Source organism: Typha angustifolia, chromosome 12, assembly GCF_048772165.1.
Source record: "Typha angustifolia cultivar Huaian chromosome 12, ASM4877216v1, whole genome shotgun sequence".
Taxonomy (NCBI): Eukaryota; Viridiplantae; Streptophyta; class Magnoliopsida; order Poales; family Typhaceae; genus Typha; species Typha angustifolia.
The window spans coordinates 8,803,562-8,828,303 of NC_133250.1; the positions used below are offsets into that span (position 1 = coordinate 8,803,562).

A 24,742-nucleotide genomic window follows, 5' to 3' on the forward strand; every position below is an offset into this window, starting at 1 on the left:
TGTACTGCGTGATCATCGTATCGCTTTGGATTATTTCCATGATCATCTTTGAGTCTGACGACGATCCAGGCTGCTCAGGGAGGCAAAACAAGGGAAGTTGGCCGGAGTTTGCCGGCAGGGAGGGCTGTGGCAGTGGCTCATGTGCTTGTGGCACTTATCTATGTTTAGATTCTTAATAGGCTTCAAGAAGAGAGGCAAGTTGATCCTCTGAAAAAGATTGTGCTTGTAGAAACTAGTCTGAGAGAGAGGCAAGTTGACCCTTTCTTTCTTTAATGTTCTTCTGTTATATCATTATATCTTGTAATGTAAATTGAGTTGATGTTATACTTCCCTATCTTTTGCAATCATAGAATGAAGAAGAGGAGGTAAAATAATGAGAATTCATTAACAGTTTGTTCTGGAATTTAAGATGAGAAATTATGAATCAGTTTCACATGTCCTCAATTTTCCAATCTTTAGGATTTGGAACCAACTCCATATGTTACTATTGAAAAGTATACTAAAAGATGAGGAGAGGAGTACTCCCCAGTCCCAACTGCCAAAAGTAATGGGTGCCCACCGACCAAACCTACCATTTGATACAATGAAAGACCAACCTCTTCCCTTTGTATTTTGCGACCGTGATAGGTTAATATGCTAGTGTATTAGTTGCCAATTATTGAGTCTCTGATTCAAGTGAACTTAACAACCCAACCCTATAATTTTATGGTGGGGAGACTTATTCTCAAACCAGCCTCTTATAGAAATTGCTAATTTTTAACATAAAAAAGTTAAATAGTGGCGCGAAGCGACTAATAACTTGCCGAAAACTAAGGCCAAAAATTGCTAAGATTATTGCTTTTGAATCTTAGTTTTGGCATTATTTTTCCAACCTTGAACAAGCTGCAGAATAAGTCAGTATTATCCAGATGACCAAATTCACTCAAAAGTAATGCAAATATATGGCATTACAATGAAAAGCATAAAGCTGTAATATATCATAGTAATATAGTGGTACGTACCACAGTCAGTAGGCAATCAGCAGATCAATTCATCAACATAAACAAAGATGAAATCACTAGATAGAAGATTAAACAGGACCTCAACTCCATACATATAGGACACCCCTACTTAGACATGCTTTGGGGGACTATTGTCTCACACTCAGTTGTATGCACAAACCTAGTTCTCTATACAAATCCCCATATAGTATCAAAACTGTTTAATACAAGGCTATTGTTCTATCGAGTAAAAGGATACATATTGTATCTTGCTTAGTAGCTTCTTGCTTGGCAAGGCACAACAAAGACAAGCAGATTCCACATCTGAGTTGGCTCACTTTGCACAGCCACAACATCATTAAACAAACCCAATAGCAGAACAGCACACACTTCAGACCATGCCCACACTTCAGACCAAGCTTACCCACAACAGGAATTGGTTCTCACAAGGCATGAACAGATAGACTCCAGTAAGAGATCAGCCAGTTAATCTCCAATTAACCCTTTGTCTTGGCTCGCTTCATTCCGAGGTTGTGGAAAGGGGAGACAGAACCAGAGTTTTGTGAACCATCTTCACGGAGAGTGCCATTGAGGATAGCAAGCTCCCGGAGTTGTTGCTTCTTGAAGAAATCTAGTGATTCATTCTGAAATGGAACAATGAGTAAGTAACATGTTATTCGAAATGTACATTTTAGCAACATTAAGTAGATCATGAGATTTTAGATAAGAAAAATGATGAAGTTGAGATTTATGATATGATGAATGCACACCATAGGCTTCAACAGATCTTCATGAGATTTGAGATAAGTAAAATGATGAAGTTGAGATTTATGATATGATGAATGCATACCATAGGCTTCAACAGATCTTCAAGGATCTCACGTGCTTGCATCAAGCGAGTGTCAATAATTTCAACCGGAAGCTCCGCCTCTACCACTACATGGAGGGGCTCATTGAGGTGTTCATAACCTGGTTTCCCTCTCATCATTTCTTCCTATAAAATTACAATATGAATGGAAGTGATTATGATCACACCATTGTTGATAAGGGAAAACCGTACTTTTTTTAGAAGAATTACAAGATGAATTTTTTTTAAAAAAAAAAGGTTAAGGTGCAGATAAGAACAAGAACATAGCGTACACATCTATACAGATTTACAAGTTATTGTGATTTAGCAAACTTCATTTGCCAGCAGATGGACCCATATTCATTATTAGGCCTTTCCAGTCCAACACTTATAAGGTATCAGTTATGCTAACACTTCAACTTTATGACTCGTTTATGCAACGACAACTGACAAAGATTTAGCTCTCCTTATTTGCCTCCATAGACCATCCAACTATAAACTGAATCTCCAAATGGGAGCTTTTCTGATCTTCCAAATATGCCAATCCTTTTACATAAGTTGGACAAGGAAAATCTTAAACTACTCCAGCTATGTAAAAAGGAAAGTGGACTAACATCCCTTTCCTTGTTTGTGGTCTCCTCTACAGTGAGGAAGTCATGAATTTTGTTAGCAACATGGATTGGATTCCCTATCTCCAAATATAGAAATGTTTTCATATTGCTACCATAACCATATGAGCTAATCTTTTAGGACGACCCCCCTAACAATTTGGCCATGCTCCAACGGAATGATACAAAAAGATAAGCTCACAATCACGTATCAAACTAAATGCATGACTCATAGCTCTCCAAATCTAGTTGATTAAAGACACCATAATTTGATTCAAAGGGTTCTTAGCACTGTTTAGAAATCTCAAAACTAGAGTCATGTAAACTTTGTTCTCTACATAGTGGAAATGACCCTGGGGATGCAATCATCTGCTTTAAGCAAGAGTTCTCTTCTGTGACCTTAGACAGGATCATCGGGCGGGCCGGGCCGGGTTCGGGCCGAGCTTTTCGGGCCAACCGGGCTTAAGTATTTGTCCATGGCCCGACCCACCAATCACTCGGGCCGGGCCGGGTTCGGGCCGGGCTAGAATAGTCTAGCCCGTTACCGCCCGTTGGCCCGTGAGAGATCGGGCTAACCGGTCGGGCCGGGCCGGCCCGACCCACCAATCACTCAGCCCAACCCATATTTTAGCTATTTTTAGAATTTTTTTAACTATTAGCTTATTTTAAAAAATATATATTTATATTCCTCTATTTTAAAAAAATTAAAAAAAATTAATTTTTTAAATGTGTGCTTAAAATAATGCAAAACGGTATAATACCAAAATATTTTTACTGTAGCAGTGGTAACATTACTGTAGCAGAAGGGCAAAGTACTGTAGCAGACGGGCGGGCCTAGTTGCGGGCCAAACGGGCGGGCTTTCGGGCCGGGTCGGGCGGGCAAAGAGCTGGCCCGTGCCGCCCATGGGTAGTTCGGGCTCGGGCCGGGCCGGGCCTAAACCGGGTCCGGGCCGGGCTTAGCCCGGTCCAAACCGGGCCGGGTCGGGCCGGGCACGGGCGGGCTGGGCCATTTGATCATGTCTATGTGACCTATAGGAATTAGTATTACTGATTGTCTGATATATCCGAAGAAGTGAAAAGTCATAATATCAAATTAACTTTTAAATGGTCAGACACCTAAACTTGTTAGTGTACGGTTCAAGTTCCATGGTGTTGTACATACAATGTTTAGATGAAAATGCAACCAAAGATCAAAGTAGACTTGTTACCCGAGTTGGATCTTTAATGCTGCCCCGCCCTCGAATTAGGACACGACAGTCAGTACTTGCTTCAACTCGTTTGAGTGAGTTACCTCTAGGCCCAAGGAGCCGCCCCACAAAGTTGTACTGTAGAACAACTTGAAAGAAAATAAATCTTCAGAAATAATTTAAAAAATAGCCAAAAGTAAAGGTCATGACGTACATTAGGGTATTTATCCACTGGGATTTCAATTCTGATCGTTTTCTTCATTATAAAACCTAAAGAGTTGCCTTCCGGCTCAAGCCAGTTATGTGATGATGAAGGCTGGAAAATACCTGGCCTCTGCAAGTTAAGAATATTAGATATTGTAATATACAGCAAAACACTAGAAGTGAACACAATCTAGTGCGAGTCTTCACACTGAGATCGCCAAAATGTTGTAATTGTATGGATAGACTTGTACAATCACATTCTCACTGAAAATTGGAATAACAATAACAGACAGTGCAAGAACAATCTAGTGGAATGCTCACATTCAAATATGAAATCAGATAAGATGCAGAAAAAAGGACTATATATATACTCCCAGAAGTGCTGAACTAAAATTTAAGCACTTCCCTAAATAACAGTAAGAAAGAGGTAAGACTTAAATTGATAAATTGGATAATTGTATACTTTTGACAAATACTCTGACAGAAATATAATTAGAGAATAATGTGAGCAAGACAGACAAAAGAAACTCAATGCTACGCCATCTTTCCAATTATAAGTGTGTCATTCAGCAACACCAGTTAGAAAAGTGAATCAACTAACTTACACGAGAATTTAGTTTCATATTGCGCATTGCTGGCAAACTGTCTCATAATACAAGCACACAAACAAGAATTTCAATATCAGAAAAGCTAAGACCAAGTTAGAACACAATTAAACAGTTGTAAATGCTTCGCTTGATAAAAAAATTAGATCAAAAGATAGTTATGTTAATGGTTAGTATCCGTACTTCTGATTGAAATGATGATGGCCACCCATTAATATCAGCTGGTCCTCCATTTGGAAATAATCCTCCACTGATAAGGGGACTACCATGTTCAAGCCCAGTTTGATCTAAAACAGATGCATTCCCCAACAGCGTGGTTACACGCAAGATTTCTGCTCCACAGTTTCAATATCAAGCATAATATGTGCCAGTTAGCCTTGCGAAGAAATTAGTCAGCATTAAAGGACACGCATGGGTCAACTAAATAGCTAAACCCACTATTGCCCGAGTCTGGATGCATAACTAAAGAAAAACATAAACTCGAATGGCATTTAAACATAGTAATTAAGCTACTGGTTGGCAAAAGAAAAAACTTTTGTTCAAGTTGAAGTATTTAACATCATTAATAAATAGAAAAGGGGCTCAAACACAACCTAAAAATATCCACCAGATAAATTAAAATCAAATTAACTTAGAAAATATAGTTCATATTCTTAATACCTATCCCTCATAATGGGCATAGTAACTATCAGTTTTGGTAGTAAAACAAGATTCTTGACTTTTGATAAATCCATCACTATCGATTATATGACCTGAGACAGACACACAAAGACAGGAAATTGGAAACAAACTAGACATATGTTGTCTGGACGAATAATGAAGTCCCCAATCCACCATCCAGTAAAATTCCATTCTTCAAAAATGCTGGTGTTAAACTCCAAGGTATCCAGGCAATATACACGTACAAATATATATATATATATATATATATATATATATATATATATATATAAGCAATATCTAATAGTTCCTCTGGTCATAAGAGCGCTCGTCTAATAGATACGATGTTAAATTTAATGTATGCATTTATGCAATACGAAAGAAGCGAGCAACTACTCCATGTTCCACACCCTTTGCATATCACCACATGTTACACAACTGCCAAGCTAGCTAACACATTGCGATCCTACAGAATCTAAATATATAACACCGTGTTTGGAAGTTGCATACCAGTGCTTCAAGCAATCAAATATTGGACAGTATTCAAATTGAAATTTATGTCTAATTGGCTAAAATTTTAAATATGTGCATCTTAAAGAGTTCGGACCATCTGATTTCCAAGATAAGATCATATTTAGACCGAAATAATATGATGGACTCTTATGCTTTGACTCATGATGACGCAAAATAAGATAGCTAAGACATATTTCTTGTATGCTTATAAATTGAGGATAAGGTTGGTTTCAAGTGGGTGGAGAATCATGAGCCACTTTAGAGCCATAGAATACAAACTGCAGTCTCCTCTCTGAATTAATTGAAGGATGAGTGTCTCTGGATGTAGTTTACCAATAAATATCCCATCATGTCCTTGTACTTGTAGAACAAGTTGCAAACACTTGGTGTAAATGCTCATGCAAATATATAGCTAATGGAAGATATATTCACTTTTAATTTCTCCTTTATGTGATGCCTAATTCCCCTGAAGTTATTGAATATTGTCAAGTACTACACCAATTAAAAGAATAGATTATGGAATAGTGAGCTCCCATTAGATAAAGTGTTGGAAGATATACCCTGGTTCAGCAACCGATAGCTATGCGGAAGTACTGGCACAAATGGATTGAGTTTTTGACGTTCTACCAGCAGTTCCGACAAGTACCTGCAAAGATTTATCCAACTCCTAAGTATACCTGGTTTCTGACAAGCAGCTTAAACATGGTACCATAACTAGTAAAATCCAATAATTCTCATCTAACCAAAGTTTGATCCCATCAAAAAACAGATCTTGGGGAGAAGGAATTTGGAATCAATGAACTATGCACGATCAAAAGTTAATAGTAGAGTTAATGCAGTATAAGTGTCTGAGCACTAAAAAGATAGAATCTCAAAACCTCTTACAAAATTTAGTCAAAAAAACACGCTGGTATGAGGTTATAAGAAAAATGAAAATCATCAAACTCCACCAATAGCCTTCTAAAATGTCTCCATCCAAACAAGCACTCAAGCAGATGAATCAAACACATATCTCTAAACAGAATTCAGCACCACATCCCTAAGATCCAAACTTTAAGCATTACGAATCCAAGGACCACACAATCGCGGTTACAGCAGAACAATCGCAAGATCCTATTGATCAATTGACATTAAAACACAAACTTTAAGAAAAATTTGATCAAGAAACAAACTCTGAAGAAAAGAGGCCTACTTCTCCTGCTCCGAGAGGGAGCGGATGCCGGAGAGATGAGGAGAATGAGGGGTGGTGGAGGGGGAAGGCGAGTAGGCCATATATCTACCGGAAGACATGGCACCGGTGAGATCAGCGCAGTATTCCGGCTTATCCCGGCAATCGGAGGGGAATTCCGGCGAGATCTGGACGACCCAACAGAGCTATCTGGGGTAGTTCGATGGAAGAGGAGGCGCCGATGGAAAAGAGAGATAAAAGGCATTTTAATACTGAGAGAAGAGAGTAAAGAGAGAAGGGGAGTGCAAATTTTACATCACCGTGGGGTGCGCGGTTAAAAAGAAAATATTTTGAGCATTTTAAGTTAAATTTCTAATAAAAATTACTATCTTCGTGTGCGTAGATCAAGATGATCAGTAAACAGGCAGAGTCAGTTCTAGATCGAGCTAAGTTCTCTGTTTGTTTGTCGCCCACTATGAAGTCACTCAGGCTGGGCTAGGACTTGGTGCAGGTTATTTCTCCCCTCCTCCTCGAGAGTCTTCTCGAGAATTTCTCCCTCCTCTTCAATTTATTTTTCATTTCTTCTTCTTCTCCTCCTCTCTCTTGTCTACAGTTTTTTTTTTTCTTTTTTTACCCACATTCCTAGCAGTCCTCTCCATGTCTACCATCGTCTTCTCCCTATCTATAATAGTTGTCTTCTTTGACTCGATCTCTCTTTATCAAGATTTTCTTTGCTACTCACTGATGTTTGCCATTCGCCTTGCCTTCCTCCTCCCTGTTGTCATAGTCTACCTATTGCCGTTCGGCTTGCCCTCTCTTCCTCCATCTCTACTCTATTCTACCACTCAATTTGTTGTTGCTCGTCGTCGCCTCTTACTACTACCTATTGCTACTTGCTACCCACCATCCTACTTGTCCTTCCTCCTTTATGTCCACTCCGACAAATAACATCAAAGTTAATATTTGGTGGTCGTCGAGCTTTTTGTTTTCTTAATTATGTTTTCTATTTAGTTTTTATCAAGGTCTTTATAGCTACACTACTTCAAGATCCGAAATCGAGGTGAAACTAAAGTTAGTTGACCAGCAGTCCCACGTGACGTGAGATAGTCGTTATCTCATTTAGATTTTGTACAGTTTTTTGGGCTTGATACTCTTTCAAAATATCTTCTTCTCTTACCTCTTAAACATGATTGAAATTAATGAAACTATCAACCCATGGGCTTTTCATTAAAAAAGAAGAAGCATGTGTACCAGAATTGTTCGTCAAGAAATATCTGAATTTGAGGGGTATAAATGCAAATATGGAAGTTCAAAATTTGTCTTCCAAATCAAGAAATTTGAATGCGAAACTAATATTTGGTTGCTTGTTTTTTTTTTTTTTTTTTGTATAAATATAAAAGTTCCCAGAAGAACTCTTCCAAGAATTCCATCATATATAGTAAAGTCTTGAACTGGGTTTTTCTCGCAAAAGAAAAGATTTTATTGGGTTAACGGGTCGGGCAGGAGTTCGTAGAAAACAAAATTAGGTTGGACTTGAATCCCAAATTTAGGGGTTTAGGAGGAGGAGGAGAAGAAGGAGAAGAAGAAGAGAAGCGCATGGAAGATAAGGCGATTAGCTTCAAAAACCTGGGCTCGCGGGAGTACCAGGGGCACAAGAAGAAGGTGCCTTAAAAGAGCTAAAAAGATCCAATTTTTCCTTTCAGTTGGATGCTACAAGGGCTTAAATATTTAGCGGGCATTTCTTATTTCCACCCTTTCTCCCATTTCTTGATGCAAGGGATCATCTGGGTTTCCCATGGTGATAGCTTTGGTGTTCTGATGGTCTAGGTGCATTCGGTGGCTTGGAATTGTTCGGGCACGAAGCTTGCTTCTGGCTCCGTCGATCACACTGCTCGCGTCTGGAATATTGATCCTCATGGCCATGTAATTTGCTCTGTCTTATTGTTGCTCTTCTTCTTGTGTTCCTTTTTTGGGTTTGAAAGTTGAATCCCACTTTTTATATTCTTTGATCTGGATCTGATATAAATATACTAGAGAGGTAGACGAAATTTTCTGGCTTATCAACTGAATAAATTAACAACTTTTTTGTGGGTTTATCGATGAAAGTTCCCAGAAATAATTTCATCTTTTTTCCTTCTCAAAGGAAAGGTGTTGCAGGGGGAGATTGCAAGGAATAAGTAACAAGTTCCCCCTATGCACCAAATGTAGTTTTTTAATACTAATACACAGATACTTTGATATCATATCCTTCACCTTTAAGTTCCTACAACCAAGTTTAATATCTTTTAGACAGAGGTACACAGCAATATAAGCATTACCAAGAGGAGCGTAATCTTTTAACTGATCTCAGTGTTGACGGCAATCTGGCAGCCAAGTTTTGGTACATGCTTACTATCTCTTGATTCAGCTCGATTTTTACCATGCCCTAGCTAACCACATGAATGATGAATCATTTTTTTTTCTGTTACTTGAACTTTCAAATTGAAGAAATATCATCTGGACTACATAGATTAGCGTGCTGTAACATATCTTACATGTGAGAAAAAGAGGCAATTCATATATTTAAATCTTTCTTCACCCTGCCCATATATAACTATTGACATGTCTGTTCATGCTAATGATAAATGTGATTGGATGCAGGGCAAGGTTAAGGATGTCGAACTGAAAGGTCATACAGATAGTGTAGATCAACTATGTTGGGACCCAAAACACCCTGATATAGTTGCAACTGCAGCAGGGGATAAGACAGTTCGTCTTTGGGATGCTCGAAGTAAGAAGATATGCCCTTGCTGAACACGGTCTTGTTCCGACCAAGTTTTCTTAATCATTTACATGGCCAGACATATTTTCATGATTTCATCTTAAGTAAACTCTTATCTTTTGCTTTGTGGCTTTGTTTTTGCAATCATGGGCTTCTATGTTCCCTATTCCTTTCCACTAAATTCAGGATTTTCATGTTAGCATTCTAGACAACAACTGCCTACATATCTCCAAACCAATTCCTTTGTTGTGCTGCTAGGCAGTTATTGAATCCTCTTGTACTTGACTCTTAATGTTTGTGATCCTTCTATTCTTATCAAAGAGGAACATAGAATGTTACTGTTTGGTTCAGCTTTCATTCTTCGTCAGTACTTGTACAGTTGTAACATTTTTGGAGTGCTAACATGTTTTATGTGCACTTCATTAAACATGGCATTACAACTTTTCTTTTTCCATTTTTCTAAAGATACTATATTTATAGTGGAGATGGGAGATTTGTTTACAATTGAGACACTTGCTTCACTTAATGAATATCGAGACCCAGAAGAAAAGAATTAGCTAACTTTTTGATAAAGCCTCTTTTTCTACTAATATCTCTGTTTTCTCTAGGTGGAAAATGTACTCAAAATGTTGAACTTAGTGGAGAAAATATCAACATCACATACAAACATGATGGTACTCACATAGCTGTAGGCAACAAGGTATGTTAAAGACTCAAAATTACTCATAAGGGCTCCTACAATAATCTCTTTCGATATTTCCATTTTGTGCAATCGAGAAACTGAGAGGAAAGAATATGGTGTTAGGCATAAAGTAATGAGGGGAAGGAATGAGAAGGGTCAATAAGTCATGACTTATCAATAACCTCTGTTCCATGGGTATCTTCTCGTCATAGCTACACCATCCTGATTCAAATGGTTTATTTTCTTATTCATGCTGTTCTGCTGAAACTTATGATAAAATTGTTTTCACTGTAGTCTTAATTGCATAAATGAATCTTAATTATCTGCTCTTCTATTTCTAGTAATATCCATACTCATCTTTAATTCTAATATACACCTAGCTTTTTTAAGAGAAGAAATTCAATTCAGAATATTGTTACTAGAAGTTAGAGATTGGTCCAAGCAAAGATAACAAACCTTGCGATGGTATTTCTTGAAATTTTGTTCTTCTTCACCTCCATTTTGATGTTTTCCGTCCTTTCCTATTTATGTTTCTTTTGGGTTACCATATCCTATCTTGTTGATCTATTTGTTATGGATTTATCTTCTTGTAGGAGGACGAGTTAACAATACTGGATGTCCGTAAATTTAGGCCTATTCATAGACAAAAGTTCAATTACGAGGTAATTAACAGTCCAAGATATTTGTGAGATGGCCAAGAGCTCTTCCCTAATATCGAATGAAAATATGCTATTTATTCTGTTACTTGCTTTTAATTATTAGGATTCCATGTATTTTCCTTAGGTTGTCAGAAATCAAATGTGACCATTATTTGTGCTGTTAAATTCTCAAATGAAGCACATAAATTTTGTGGTTTGATTTAATGGCTTACAATTCTTGCATAATAGGTAACAGTGTTTCTTTTTTCTTTTCCTAATATTGCCTTGAATTCTATTCTGATAATAAGGCATTGGGAACAGTTGAACATCCATTCACCAGATATTCATTATTAAACAAATTACCTGTTTTCTAAATTTTACAGTGGATACATAAGTACTTAGTTGTTTCTCTTCAGGATTACTTTTTATAAATGCTTTATGCTGCGATGCTTCTAAAATAATTCTGTTCTTCAGATTAATGAGATAGCATGGAATAAAACTGGAGACTTATTTTTCATCACTACAGGAAATGGTGAGAATTGTCTTCAATCTACCTATTTAATTTATAATATAGCTCAAGTATATTGCAGGAAATTTAAGAAGCCTTTATTATGTAGGTTCATGTGATATATATCCTGAACTACTTGCTGTGTTTTTCTTCGGTTCATGCAGGTACTGTTGAGGTGTTGGCATATCCATCCCTTAAGTTGCGTCACAATTTGATTGCTCACACAGCAGGCTGCTATTGCATCGCAATGGATCCCCTAGGAAGGTTTGCTTTCATTCTCCTTCATGTGGATTTATCTTGCTTTCAGTAGGTTCATCCACTAACCAAAATAAAACCTTAAATTTGTTGATGTGGTGCTGATCTGTTTCTTATTTTACACAACTTCCTCATTACTTCTGAAGTACCATATGTTAGTCACAGGCTCAAGGCAATTTGCAGTTATGAAGCATGGGAAGTTTGGGTCCTCTTAAACTTTGAACTAAGTTATGCATGCCATCAGAGGATACATATTCCTCTGTCGTTTTTTAGACATTATATTAATGTCGCGGTTGTGACTTTCCAGCTTCTAGATCATATATTTCACAATTATATCATTAAAATGGCAAAAGATCAAATAATTGGGTGACCCTTGCTAAATAATTGGATGATCCTTGCTAACTCGTTCATTTATACTAACCAACAGACGTTGCCTCCTATTCTTGAACCAATGGAAGTGACATGTGCAAGAAGTTATGATTATAAATCTTACAAGGAGGTAACAGACTTCTTCTTCTTCTTCAATTCCAGGTACTTTGCTGTTGGAAGTGCTGATTCGCTAGTCAGCCTCTGGAATGTCAAAGAGATGTTGTGCATCAAAACATTCACAAAACTTGAGTATGCTTCTCAGACCATCCTTGTAAACTTCTATTTTGTTTTATACAATAAAATTGGTCGAGAAAAGATCAAGGGAGACATTTCCTCTTTTTCTGCTTTGAAATTACAGTTTAAGCTTTACTACATGAAGTTCTCTAACATATAATTTGTTTTGATTGCCACATTTCAGATGGCCCGTGAGAACAATTAGTTTCAATTGCACAGGAGAATATATTGCTTCAGCCAGTGAAGATCCTTTTATTGATATTGTATGTCATCCTTGTTCAACAGTGTCTAACTGCCAATTTTCTTGGAATTTAAGATTCATTCTTCTCGAGCACCTTTGATTACTTACCTTCTACCATTAGGCCAATGTTCAAACTGGGCGATCAGTCCATCAAATACCAAGTAAGGCAGCAATGAACAGTGTCGAGTGGAATCCCAGGTACAACCTTCTAGCTTACGCAGGAGATGACAAGAACAAATATCAGGCTGATGAAGGTATACTTTAGCATTTATCTTGTTCTGTATTTTTCCATACTCTTGATGAGAGATACAGTAAAATATAGTTGGATTATTTTATATCATCTCTGTTTGCATTCTCAGAATAAAAAGACTAGTGTTTCAAGTCCTCAGCTTTCTATAATTTATACTAACAATAAAACCAATTGGTTTATGCACACCATTGACCGAGACCATTGAGGGGTTGGGGGATAATCTTCAGTAACTTGGAATGTTGTATTGTGAAATTTGCTTTCTTTACGAGCTATTTTCTAGTAAGACTGAAAGCTAAATGGATCTTGCAGGTGTATTTCGAATATTCGGTTTCGAGAGCACATGAAAGCTGCGGAGAACTGTGGGGTAGTCAGGGAGAACCGCATAATAGTCAGCCAGCAGCTTCGCAAAGTAGTTCCCACTCGATGTACTCTCGAATCTTTCTAGAGTTGGGAATTGCTGAACCTGAGAGCCCTGAAACTGTTGAGTTTCCTAGAAGTTCTCTTCTATTACTGAATTATAACTATTAATGGCAGTTTTCCATTCTATGAATGAGCTTCTGATTCTTTGTATGTGTAGACTGTTTATATCATCCATGTACCAGGCGTTACAACATTGTTTCTTTTACTCATTGATACACAAACTGATAAACAAAGTTAGCATACTCCAAGTCTCCAATCAGTCCAAGAAGCTGACACTGTCCAATAACTTAGTTGATAAGTTCAACTGATCCACACCCGAATAATTGAATTCAGAGAAGCAAGAAGAAAAACTTAGAAAACAATCTGGAAGTGAGAAAACAACACATCAGGATGGAAACTAACAAACAAAAAATACACCGAGGATTTGGTAATTTAAACTCTTCATCCTTGCGCCTTGTAGCCTTGCAGGTGTTTCGCCCATCTTCTCGCCATGAATGGATCAAGATAATCCCATTGTTCGACGCAGCTGCTTCTCCTTCCTCCGACGCTAAGATCCCTCTCATCATTCCCACTCTCCCCGTGGATCCTCCCACCCTTCTCTCCAAATTCCACCACCACTTCTCCTGTCCTCAGTTGAGCTTCTGTTCCTCCTTCCACATAGCTATAACCAACTTTAACGAATCCACAGTCGCCAACTAAATCAACCGCAATCCTCCTCTCTTCCCCACCCCGTAACTCTCCCAACCTCACCAGGCCCACTTGATCTCCTATCCTCAGTTGGGTGTCTCTCACAACGCCTTCAATCAATCTTGCCAAGAACTCTTCAAACTCGTGCATGACAAATCCGTTTGTCATCCCGAACCCAAATCCGACGTGGAACCGGTGGACTGTGACCGGAAAATGCAAGTCTCCACCGACATCAGCTCGAGTCGGTGCATCGGATAAATGGAGAATGCATGACACAGAATTGCGATGCGTCCGGTCCTCTAGTATCTTTACAGCCTTCTGTATCCCTTCCATCGGATCAGCTCCGACAAGGAAAGAGAGGCGATCGATGACTTGTAGAGCCGCCCGCTTCCCGTGGGACGACATCCGCCGTAAGGGGAAGGCACGGGTGGCGGTGGCGGAGCAGATAACGATGGATAATCGATCGACGGCACGCATGAAGAAGACGACCAGTGCCATGGAGTGCTTCAGAAGCCTCATGTGAGGGCCATTCGGGCTTGCAACTAGGACGACGTCCATGGCCCGTTGCGGCGAGAGCCTCACGGAGAGCCAAGCTCTGGGCTGCCCATTTGGTGGAGAAGTGCGTACCATCACAGGTGAGCTAGTGAATTGGCACTGGTGATGCAGTGGCATCATATGCACACATGGATACTGTCCAAGAAGATGACGACGGTGATGATGATGACTAGACGCCGACGTCGGCGTCGTAATGAGACTGAACTGGAGGCAAGGATGGATTAGCCCGGTCGTGGTGGCGGGCTCGACCGGGTCATCATCGTCGTAGCGGGTGGTGCTGACAGAGGAACGGCGGTTGACGCGAGAGGTGGCAATGGAGTCATCAATTATGCGTAGGATCGGATCCGACTGCCGGTGAGACGGCGGCGCCTTGAGTTCTCGCGGGAGCTCGGCCCACTGGGCTCGACATATCGGGCATGTTTCATTGCCATGCCGAACGTTCGAAGAGATGCAGAGGAAGTGGAAAGAATGCGAGCATTGAGCTGTGAAAAGTGTAGATCTGCCGCCGCCCTCGCTATTACCGTCGCCGTCGCCGCCACCGCAGCTGAGGGGCTCCAAGCATATAGCACAGACGTTCTTCAAAATATTACAACGACAAGCATTAGAAGGTTTGCTTTCTTACACTAAATCATAAGAAATATCATTATGTTCTAATAATTTATTGGAATCTCAAGTTACTACTTTTACAAAGATGAGACAAAGATTAGCAAGTAAGAGACAAGTAGGTTTAAATGATTGATAATGTGGAAAATGTTGGCACATTAAAATGGATTAATTGATTAGAGTCCAAAGGTAGCTCCACCAAATGAATACTTATGATTTATGAAGGCCAAACTACCAAATTATGTTTCTCTTTCATATTCTCTCCCACCGACCGGCCATCTCGGCGTTATATATAACATGCCTTTCTCCAACCACTCACAAACTATTTTAAACAAATGCTATTATAATATGAATTCAAAAGTACTTAAACATAGTGAGTCTCTTCAAGATTTTGGACAAGAAAGTTTAAATTTTGAACATATTAACAATTTCACATGATACGAATTTGTCTGTAGTTTTTTGTTATTATAATGAGATTTTATTTGAAAGTTGCACCAATTTTTTCTCTCTTTGCACCAACTTAGGGTGATGTAGTTTTAATTAGATTAATTTTTTGCTTTTAGCCTCCTAGCTACTTCACATTGTTTGATAAAAGCAAGAAATAAAATAATAAAATAAAAAGAAAAAGAAGAAAAAGTCAAAAAGCTGTACCTTGTCAGCCACAGTAGTGGACTCTTGCTTTTCCCTGCTTGCTTTCGTGTTATCGGGTGTTAAATTCACCGCGGGGCACGATATCTGCATCACAGCAGTCTGCAATATAAAACACAAAAGGCACAAGGGTTTTTCTGCACATTACCGCATACACTTTTTGGGTATATTTTGCAAAATGACCCTCTTCTTAAAGTGGGGAGGTCCACTAGTTACTATCTTTAAAAAGAAAAGATGAGGTTTTTATTTGTTTGGATAGTAGATGGAATGACAAGACAAAGAAAGCAGAAGGAGATGCAGACAAGTGTTAGCAGTTGGCAAATGTACATCAAAACAATGCTCTGAAAGAGAAGTGCTTAATTTAGTCAGAGAATAGAAAGTTAATGATTCCAAGAGGAGGAGTTCAAAAAGGTAATGGATTCAAATTAGCCAGGGGATGGATGGAGAATTTTTTTTTGATCTTTTAGCCAACTATGTTGATATTTAAGAAGAACCCAGTTCACAGAACTTGATCTTTTACAAGAAAAATAAACTACAAGAAAGTTCCGGGAGATGAGAAGAAGAAGAAGAAGAAGAAGAAGAAGAAGAAAATGGAGGAGAATTGAAGGGGGGAAGAGAGACAGAGAGAGGAGAAAGAGAAGGAATGAAAGCTTACAGTTTTAGGTGGGCAAGTAGAAGAAGCCCCATTGGAGAAGGAAGCACAGGGGAATCCAATCGTTTTGGCTGCTCTCCTCCATCTTGAAACCCCTCCTCCCATTTCTAATCACCAAAGTCTGCTAAAATCTCTTTCTCCCTTCTCCTCCTCCTCTTGCTGCTGTCTTATGGTCTACAAAATACTCTCTGCCTCTCTCTGTCCCTCTTTCTCTCTGTTCTTTACTTTAGTCTTCTGCTTCCAGACAAAGGCCCCACTTTTGCTTTCTCTTTAACTGAGGAGAGACCAACTAAAGACTTTGTGGCTTGAATGGCTTGGGGTTTGGGCCACTCTGGAGATCCCAAGCATTTGTTACCACTTACAAGGCTAGAGTGGGATGTAGAAGAGGTGGAGTTCTACCTTTTGCTTTATGGCAAAAGGAGTACTGCCATTAGAAGCTGCGGAGAGAAGGGAAAATTAAAAAAATTAAAAAGGACAATGATTAATGAGAATGTAGTAGTAGTAGTAGTAGTAGTAGTTGATGGATTATTTCCACCAAATATGATGTGATTGTGACACTTAAGACCCAAGTATAATTGGGATCTTGAATGTTACATGAGTTTTTGAGTAACTCGCCTATTTATTTATATTCTGAAAAATATTCTCGACGAATATAAAAACAGCAGTATCTATTCTTCTACCAGGAGGACCACTCCGAGCCGTTTAAAGAAGCCGTTACGTTTGAAATTTAAGACGGCAAAGCCCGTTGGATTCCACGTGGCATGTAATCGGAAGTCCACCAGGTGGGCCCCGGCGAGGACTTTCTTATTTTTTTCTTTTTTTATTTTTGACGGCCACTTTGCCGGCAGGAAAGAGCCGAGGAATTATTACGTTCTAAAGGATCCAAGAATTAGGTGAGTTTTAATATGTGGATTAGTTATGTATTTTATAGGGTTCTTTGTGTTAAAAGGCACGTACAGTTGGTTTGACTACAAGCTTTATGGGGCAATGTGATTAATTTATCCGAAAGCCAAGGTGTTATCTGGTATTCTCACATCAGCAGCTTTTTGAAGATCCTACCAGATGAGTAGGTCGCTAGTCGCTCTAGATTAATGATCGGGTCTTAAATTTATTATTAAGTCCATTCTCCTCCTTTTATCTATCCTTGCTTTTGCTTTGATTGAAGGTCCTTTTAGTCGTCTCCTTTTAATAATTATCTAATTAATTTTTTATTAATTTACTAGATAATTATTATACATTTTGCTATTTATAAATTATTATATATATATTATAACAGAATATTTTTTGGGGTATTATATAAGTTAATTTACGGTATTAAATAAGAAATATAGGAAAATAAAAAATAAAAGAAGGGGAGTTATAAAATTCTTAAGATGAATGTGAATTATAAAATAAGTAAAATATAAAATATATTTTATAAAATTCTCATATAAATATAAATAACTATAATTATATATATATATATATAATGACTAAAATAAGTTTCCATCTCATTCACCTTTTTTTATTCTTTAGGTGTACAGGCTTAATTCGGTAAAAAATTCTTATTCACTCAACCAACCTAGCACAGTGACTTCCTAATGGTCGGAATGGGTCTCGACTCAGTTTAACTCGAGCTAACCTCAAGTCTAAATTAAGTCTATTATCAAACTTTATTCAAACTGAGTTGGACCAAGCCAGATCGAGACTGAGCCGAACCACAAATTAGCTATAAGAAAAGGATGACAATAAGGTGGTGGCTTGAGGAGAAAGACGAGCACAATGCGGTGATAGATTTAGGAAGAGGAGGAGGAGGAAGAACCAACTTGCTGAAGGAGGAGAAGGATTGAAGCGACCGAGCGAGTGAGGATAAAGAAAGAGCTAAGGAGACTTGAGCGGCCACATTTGGAGGAATTGAGACTTAGGAGTTAAGACTAGGCTTTCTTTTGAGTTAAACCTAAATGAGCCGGCTCCCGATCAAGCTTGTTTCAGCTCTAGCCGGGCTGAGCCGAGGCCAAACTACTTGTTTATTTTGACAGCTCTGCCACCCGGGCACCTGTCAGAAAATGACAAGCAGTTGCAACAGATAAATATGCGGATAGCCGCATATATGTTAGCTAAGACAACGCGTACGAGCTTGCATACATGCGTGGGGTTAATCTCTCGCATTAAACCTCGGATATTAGCTTTTAATGAACAATCGACGCCCCAAATCGCTTCTTTGGATCTGAGAACGAGAAACGAAATCGTGGTAAGATCCGATTCGACTCAATTATTTATTCTCTCATACCAAAAAGATTTGAGTCTTTTGATTGTATTCAGTTAATCTTTTGAAGTCGAGAGTGCAATTGTTGTGATTTAGACACCCCTTCCTTGATAGGATTCTCCTGTATTTAGTAAAGATTCAATTTTTGGTTGATCCCAGTAGTTTTGGGCAGATTTTGTCGATTAAATTTTGGTAGTTCCAATTTGAGAAATCCATCTATTTGCCGATTATAAGTTCTTAGTTACATAGATTGAAATGCATTTAACTAATCATTCTTGAAGATATGTTCAAATGTACCTAGTAAGGTATGCTGTTTCAATCAAATTTATTTCATGTCAGTGCTTGAGATTTGGTTTCTTTTAAGCAATTTAAATGGCTGTGCTTTGTTCATGAAGATTATTTTTTGTAGTTAGGGTTCTTGAGCATCCTGGGACAATAGAATTTTACCATCATTTTCTTTTTCCTTTTCCTTTCCTCCCATATTTAGCTGGTGAGTTCACCATTAGGGATTAGAAAGCACATTAGTTTAGGTACTTATAACGCACTTGTTTGGCATTTTCTTATGCAGATAAAGATTTTCTTGGATGATCAGAGTGTTGTGAGAAAATATGAGTCGTCATGAACTGTCTTCCTCAGGTAAAAGAGGGGTCTTTCTCGTCATTTAATGTTTTCCTGCTAGCGGTTATTGTTATGTTGTTATATCAAATGTTAATAGAAAACAAGTGAAAACTCGATTGAAATTGCAAAGTTTTAGGAAGCAATTCTTTTTTCCAACGAGCAGAATCAGGATTAAAAGCTTGTTTGAACTTCTTTTCAGCACAAAAGAAGCAAGTAATATGTTTAAGCATATAAAAAAGTACTTCTACAGAGTACAGAGTATGAATATATATACTTAAGATATATTTGGCTTACATAGAATACCCTTAAAGCAAATGCATCTTCTCATAAGGTTTGTGGCTCTCTTAGATTCTTACATTTTCAGATGCCCTTCTGACAAATTCTTTTGCTCTTCTAGCAGGTAAGACAAGAAAATTGAAGGAGCTATTGTCAAAAAGTGATAACCGAATTTGTGCAGACTGTGGTGCCCCAGATCCCAAATGGGCGTAAGTGCACACCTATTGCCAACTTGATACAGATTCATAGTTTGCAAACTTCAGATTTAAAATTATCACCATGTCTATAATGGATTAATGGATGCATTTTCTTCTTCGTTCTCATATTTGCAGATTATTTTTTATTCTGTATGTATGAAAACTTATCTAACAAGACTGCATTAATGTTCGTGACCTGCTCTGGTTTCTCATGATTACTTTCTGTTGCCTATGCAACATGGAGAATACAGTTTGGTACTTTCGGATATATGAGACAACTATTCCAATGGTCCAATTCCTTCCCGAAGCCATGGTTGTTTATCAATCAACATTTCTTCCTTGTTAAATGTATCAACTTCCTTTTTCTGAGAATTGCAGTATTGGTTGATGACAAGAATACATGAAAGGTGGTGGACCGGTAGTTTTTGTAATTGACAAATTTGTCATAAGACAGTTTTTTGTGAATCGTGATGTAATGTTTCTAGACTTATATTGTTAGAACTGCAGCACAACATCCTCCTTGTTGGCAATCAAACTGTAGAAGATTTAGTTTAATAAGTGAGTTATAGGTCACGTGTTCAAACAACCTTGATGGCCTTCGAACGGCATGTGCCTTGGAGATTCTGTTTTCGTGTGGATTTTAAAATCTTTGAGCGTAGGAATATTGTCCTAATGTCACATGCACGATGAAGGAACAAATTTTTTTGGGAGCAAAGATGACCAATAGGTTAATTGTCGGAATGTAGCATGCACAATGAAAGATAGATCACTCAAGCATTCAAATGAGATTTGGGTTATCCGAATGCAGCAGCGAAAGTTGACCTTTTCTGATCTAGTTTAGGATTTCCTGCAACCTATCTTTTGGGACTAGAAAATGGATATCTTGATGGAAATAGGGCACCACTCCTAGAGGCTATTAAACATCTTGGTGGATATTCAGAGAGAAGCTGGGGAGAAGGAAATCGTGAGGTCAATCCACATCATGGTGGAATTCTACTACTTTGATTATGTATGCTACTTTTATGAAGAGTCATAGAGACAGGCCTTCAATCTTAAAGGTTACTAAGATTAGATACTAAACACGGAAAACAATGCACTAAGAGGGAGTCAAGTAAATCATTTTAGAGATTGTTGTGGGTAATAACAGACTATCTATAAGTGTTTTGTAACAACCGATCATTTTAGTGCTTAGTTTGATATTGGAGAGGGAATCTTTGGTTATTTTTATCCTTGTTTGATAAGGAGTTAATCTATGTAAAAACTTAGTGTTTGTATGTGCTCTTGCATATTATATTTAGTTATTGCTTGTCGTTCTAATTGAAATACATCTTCTAGTAAGTATTTCTTTTTTCAAAAGGCATATGACAGCAGTATAGAAGTTGACTAGGTAAAGTTCATTCTTTGGTCCCTATAAGGACGTAAGTCTATGATTTTGGTTTACTAAGATAACCTAACCTGAAACATCGAAATTCCTAAAGCATAGAACATTCAGGAAGATTATCATCAAAACTCATGGGCATAACTTGTGTTGTCAAGTACTGTAGTGCAAATACTTCTTTTAGGGACCTCGTCAAGAAATAAATGTCATTTGCCATGCCTGGTAGAATATGCCATATTGCTCATAGAAACCTCGAACTATAACTAAAGTCATGTGAGCTTGGCATTAGTAACTTCAGAAATATGAAACCAGGATTTATTATTTAGTAATTTGAATCATGGCAATAACAATTTTAGCTTCATCTGCTTAAGGAGATTTTTTGTTTAGTCTTCATCTTACCAATTATAGCTTCCCTTTATTCTGGGGTACTATCTGAATTTGTAGAAAAATATCGACAGAACAACAATGTAGTAAGTATACCCATAAAGCATGGAATAGGACAGAAAATGCAGAAATGCTCATAGCAATTAGATCCCACTCAGCTTGAAACTTTGAGTTTGAGTCAGTAGCACCGGTTCCTTTCTACTCCATGATTTATTTTCGTCCCAGAATTTGATATTGCATTTCTTTGATTTATGTATATACCTGAACACTTTATCAGAAGTAGTAGACTTTGCTTTTCATAGCGAACCCACAGGTTTATATTAAATATCTTATCTTGTGAACAGTTTGTTGTTTATCTTTACAGGTCAGCTAATATTGGGGTATTTATATGCTTAAAATGTTGTGGTGTTCACAGAAGTCTTGGTACACATATCTCAAAGGTCATTTTGTTTCAACTTATGTCACCATCTTTAATTTTTATGTTCTTGTCCGGCTATCATTCATTAGATAGATCATTGAAAATGCATGCTTCTTCTCTTCATGTTGATTTTCTGCTAGTAAGAGTTGAAATTATCCAGTTTTGAATTTTTCAGAAGCTTGTTATATAGGATACAACCTTGTATCTCCTCCCAGTGTAAAATCTTTTCTCACATATATGCTTTCGTTAAACCAAAAGACCAGTATTTGCTCACACACATGTGACATGGCTGTATCACGGTCCAAGCGTTAAAATTGCAAGCATAAGAACTTGACCAGTGAACATGCCTATATTTGATTTATGCATGTACATTTTACATAGATGAAAATATAATGAACTATGGTCTATAGTCTATACCTGTCTTTCTTAATCTTGTAAGTCTGTACAAACCTTGGTCAAGCTTACATTATCTTCTATGGAAGTAGTGTCAAGTTAAGAACATGATCACAGTTTGGTATCTAGGACTGTCCTTCAATCATGTCATTTGCCGCTTTCGATATATTATTCTTTCTCCAACTTTGTCCAACTATAATTCAAGAAGGCAACCAAGTATGTACTTGTATGCTGGCTGTGTTTCATTGGATTCTTTCACTTTCATTCTCTTTGGAGATGAATGCACAAACTGCCTCAAAGTTTGGATCTTCTTCCTTCTCTTTCAATTTCAAGTGGAATCTGAAATGTTGTTTCTCTGTTCTTTGCGACCAATAAAATAGGATTCTCTCCTATAACTGACCTAACACATTTAAGCAAGACCCTACAATGCTGCATCACATAAATTTCTCCTGGTCCTGTATGAGTCCAATATATAGATGGTTTCTGCAGGCAACTGTTTGGAAATTTTCTGTGGTTTTAGACAACATCATCTCTCTTTTTAGGTATACTTCATATGACAAGACTAGATGATGACGGTGCTGATGATTGTTAAAAGCCTTGAACTAATCACTCTGAAGAATCTCGTTAACTACTGTCCAACTTCAGGTTCTGTCAGTGACATTAGATGAATGGACTGATGAAGAAATTGACTCAATGGTAGAGGTTGGTGGAAACTCTTATGCCAATGCAATTTATGAGGCCTTTCTTCCAGAAGGATATTACAAGCCTAATGCAGACTCAAGTCATGAGGTGCGAGCAATGTTCATCAGGTATCTTTGATCTACACATCATTCATCTCACATGATAAATTGATTACTCATGAAGAGCAACTTTTACAATTCCATAGGTCAAAGTACGAATTGCAAGAGTTTCTAAAACCAAGTCTACGCATTGTTTCTTCAAAGAGCCCTTTCCAGTCTTGTGATTCTGGAAAGGATATGGACAGCTCTTTAGATTCATGCAGTTTCAAGAGTGCAGTAAGATAATTTCCCTTCTTATTGAAGTTTTATTATACTGACTTGTTTCAAAAGTTTCTACTTGTTCTTGTTATAGAGTAATTTCTCTGATGCAACTTATTGATCTGTTGGCTGAAAGTGCTTAGTGAGTCTTAGGTGAATTACTATTTCACCATAATATTTCCTTAGGTGTTAGACCATATGATGTTTTCTCCACAGGCCGGAATGGTAGAATTTATTGGAATACTTGAGGTCAAAGTGGTAAAAGGAAAAAAATTAGCTGTCAGGGACATGCTAACAAGTGATCCTTATGTCGTACTGACTCTTGGTCAACAGGTAAGTAAATTTTTTTAACATCTTTTTTCTTCAGGGAATTGAGTTTCTTGAGAAGGTGGCACTTGGATCCATTCTTCACTTTGTTATCTTTGTGCTTTAACTTTGGTAAGATTAGCTTTGCGCAGAGAGCACGGACTGCTGTTATTAAAAGCAATTTAAATCCAGTTTGGAATGAGGTGCTTAAGCTATCAGTTCCTGAACAATATGGCCCTCTCAAATTGGTGAGTCTATATGAACACTTTTTATATAATTATACATATTACATGCATGAGATACTTTTCATTGAGAGATGCTATGGTGCTGTATAACCGACTTAAATGCAATGTTTTGATTAGTTTGGTCTAAGGGTGAGAAATTAGTTGATTCCTATTGATACCTACATATCTTACTCTTGATAAAATTTACTGTGACAGAAGGATAATAATATTCAGTGTTTATTGAAAGTTCTTTCGATGCAAAATAACAATCACCATTATTTTAGAATGAATCTAGTATATACTCAGTTGAACTGGTGGCCATGATTTAGTAGGTGAAAGGGTAGAAATGCAGATTGGGTCCTTGATTGCAAGGTAATTGAAGATTAATTTGTAGTGCTTATCAGATTTCATTGGTCATATAATAACTTGCTATTTCTCTTTAATTATTTTATGGAGTATATATGGTGTGATAGTATCTCATTTTCCTTTTGCCCTCAAGCAGGAAGTATTTGATCATGATATGCTCTCGGCAGATGATATAATGGGTGAAGCTGAGGTTGATCTCCAACCGATGATCACATCTGCAATGGCATTCGGTGACCCAGAACTTCTTGCTAATATGCAGATTGGGAAATGGTTGCAGTCGCACGACAATGCCCTAATCGAAGATAGCCCCATCAACATCGTTGATGGCAAAGTTAGACAAGAGGTATCCTTAAAGCTACAGAATGTCGAGTCCGGGGAAGTAGACTTGGAACTGGAATGGATTCCTCTGAATCAGTGAAAAGTTCCAAACGTTTTCTCTGTTGTGATTTGTTAGACTCGGATCTTTTTTGTCTGGTGGGAGCCTCCTGAAATTGGATGCTCTTTCTAGTTTTATCCTTTGTTGTTTCATGTTATTAATGTAGTGTCCTTATTTCTCTACGATGACTATGTTTTTGCAATGGATCCTAGAGTTTGTTGATGAGTTTATATTGTTTTGACTTGTTGGTTTTCTCATCTCTCTTTTTTCTAAGAAAAGGTTCTTTCA

The 24,742-nt window shown here is 37.8% G+C and overlaps 4 protein-coding genes across 8 annotated transcripts; 2 read left to right on the plus strand and 2 right to left on the minus strand.

Moving 5' to 3' along the window:
- Positions 1 to 1,033: 1,033 nt before the first annotated feature.
- Positions 1,034 to 7,658, minus strand: LOC140771646 (KH domain-containing protein At5g56140-like). 2 transcript variants are annotated; one of them, XM_073113217.1, is made up of 7 exons: positions 6,797 to 7,658; positions 6,165 to 6,250; positions 4,615 to 4,763; positions 3,837 to 3,956; positions 3,644 to 3,760; positions 1,831 to 1,974; positions 1,034 to 1,624 (listed from the first exon to the last, which is right to left on the minus strand). In XM_073113217.1, the coding sequence occupies exons 1-7, from the start codon at positions 6,892 to 6,894 to the stop codon at positions 1,478 to 1,480; spliced, it is 861 nt and encodes a 286-aa protein (XP_072969318.1). In that variant the 5' UTR covers positions 6,895 to 7,658; the 3' UTR covers positions 1,034 to 1,477. The 2 variants fall into 2 exon arrangements, with proteins under 2 accessions (XP_072969318.1, XP_072969319.1); XM_073113218.1 differs by lacking the exon at positions 4,615 to 4,763 and having other exon boundaries at positions 3,837 to 3,949; positions 6,797 to 7,656.
- Positions 7,659 to 8,197: 539 nt separating this feature from the next.
- LOC140771645 (THO complex subunit 3) lies at positions 8,198 to 13,260 on the plus strand. Its single transcript, XM_073113216.1, has 11 exons — positions 8,198 to 8,434; positions 8,600 to 8,695; positions 9,413 to 9,542; positions 10,142 to 10,233; positions 10,809 to 10,877; positions 11,328 to 11,385; positions 11,526 to 11,625; positions 12,148 to 12,234; positions 12,404 to 12,482; positions 12,582 to 12,714; positions 13,020 to 13,260. The coding sequence occupies exons 1-11, from the start codon at positions 8,369 to 8,371 to the stop codon at positions 13,052 to 13,054; spliced, it is 945 nt and encodes a 314-aa protein (XP_072969317.1). The 5' UTR covers positions 8,198 to 8,368; the 3' UTR covers positions 13,055 to 13,260.
- A 112-nt stretch (positions 13,261 to 13,372) lies between these two features.
- LOC140771644 (E3 ubiquitin-protein ligase WAV3-like) lies at positions 13,373 to 16,673 on the minus strand. 2 transcript variants are annotated; one of them, XM_073113215.1, is made up of 3 exons: positions 16,279 to 16,673; positions 15,627 to 15,710; positions 13,373 to 14,948 (listed from the first exon to the last, which is right to left on the minus strand). In XM_073113215.1, exons 1-3 carry the CDS (start codon positions 16,378 to 16,380, stop codon positions 13,572 to 13,574), a joined length of 1,563 nt encoding a protein of 520 aa, XP_072969316.1. In that variant the 5' UTR covers positions 16,381 to 16,673; the 3' UTR covers positions 13,373 to 13,571. The 2 variants fall into 2 exon arrangements, with proteins under 2 accessions (XP_072969316.1, XP_072969315.1); XM_073113214.1 differs by having other exon boundaries at positions 15,627 to 15,725.
- Positions 16,674 to 18,362: 1,689 nt separating this feature from the next.
- On the plus strand, positions 18,363 to 24,684 carry LOC140771629 (ADP-ribosylation factor GTPase-activating protein AGD12-like). 3 transcript variants are annotated; one of them, XM_073113191.1, is made up of 9 exons: positions 18,363 to 18,505; positions 19,089 to 19,156; positions 19,536 to 19,623; positions 21,738 to 21,813; positions 22,830 to 22,993; positions 23,071 to 23,200; positions 23,399 to 23,515; positions 23,641 to 23,736; positions 24,215 to 24,684. In XM_073113191.1, the coding sequence occupies exons 2-9, from the start codon at positions 19,129 to 19,131 to the stop codon at positions 24,494 to 24,496; spliced, it is 981 nt and encodes a 326-aa protein (XP_072969292.1). In that variant the 5' UTR covers positions 18,363 to 18,505; positions 19,089 to 19,128; the 3' UTR covers positions 24,497 to 24,684. The 3 variants fall into 3 exon arrangements, with proteins under 3 accessions (XP_072969292.1, XP_072969293.1, XP_072969294.1); XM_073113192.1 differs by having other exon boundaries at positions 19,539 to 19,623; XM_073113193.1 differs by lacking the exons at positions 18,363 to 18,505; positions 19,089 to 19,156 and having other exon boundaries at positions 19,539 to 19,623; positions 21,718 to 21,813.
- Positions 24,685 to 24,742: the final 58 nt, after the last annotated feature.

Excerpts from the sequence above, each read along its gene's own strand:
- LOC140771645 (XM_073113216.1), top strand. The coding sequence starts at position 8,369 with ATGGAAGATAAGGCGATTAGCTTCAAAAACCTGGGCTCGCGGGAGTAC. Across the intron at positions 11,386-11,525 it reads TTTCATCACTACAGGAAATG|GTACTGTTGAGGTGTTGGCA; the intron begins GTGAGAATTGTC and ends CGGTTCATGCAG. Across the intron at positions 12,715-13,019 it reads CAAATATCAGGCTGATGAAG|GTGTATTTCGAATATTCGGT; the intron begins GTATACTTTAGC and ends TGGATCTTGCAG.
- LOC140771644 (XM_073113214.1), bottom strand. The coding sequence starts at position 16,380 with ATGGGAGGAGGGGTTTCAAGATGGAGGAGAGCAGCCAAAACGATTGGA. Across the intron at positions 15,726-16,278 it reads CTACTTGCCCACCTAAAACT|ACTGCTGTGATGCAGATATC; the intron begins GTAAGCTTTCAT and ends TTTATATTGCAG. Across the intron at positions 14,949-15,626 it reads CCACTACTGTGGCTGACAAG|AACGTCTGTGCTATATGCTT; the intron begins GTACAGCTTTTT and ends AATATTTTGAAG.
- LOC140771629 (XM_073113191.1), top strand. The coding sequence starts at position 19,129 with ATGAGTCGTCATGAACTGTCTTCCTCAG. Across the intron at positions 19,624-21,737 it reads GCCCCAGATCCCAAATGGGC|GTCAGCTAATATTGGGGTAT; the intron begins GTAAGTGCACAC and ends TTATCTTTACAG. Across the intron at positions 23,737-24,214 it reads AATATGGCCCTCTCAAATTG|GAAGTATTTGATCATGATAT; the intron begins GTGAGTCTATAT and ends GCCCTCAAGCAG.
- LOC140771646 (XM_073113217.1), bottom strand. The coding sequence starts at position 6,894 with ATGTCTTCCGGTAGATATATGGCCTACTCGCCTTCCCCCTCCACCACC. Across the intron at positions 6,251-6,796 it reads TCCCTCTCGGAGCAGGAGAA|GTACTTGTCGGAACTGCTGG; the intron begins GTAGGCCTCTTT and ends AAATCTTTGCAG. Across the intron at positions 3,957-4,614 it reads CATCATCATTTCAATCAGAA|AGGCCAGGTATTTTCCAGCC; the intron begins GTACGGATACTA and ends CTTAACTTGCAG.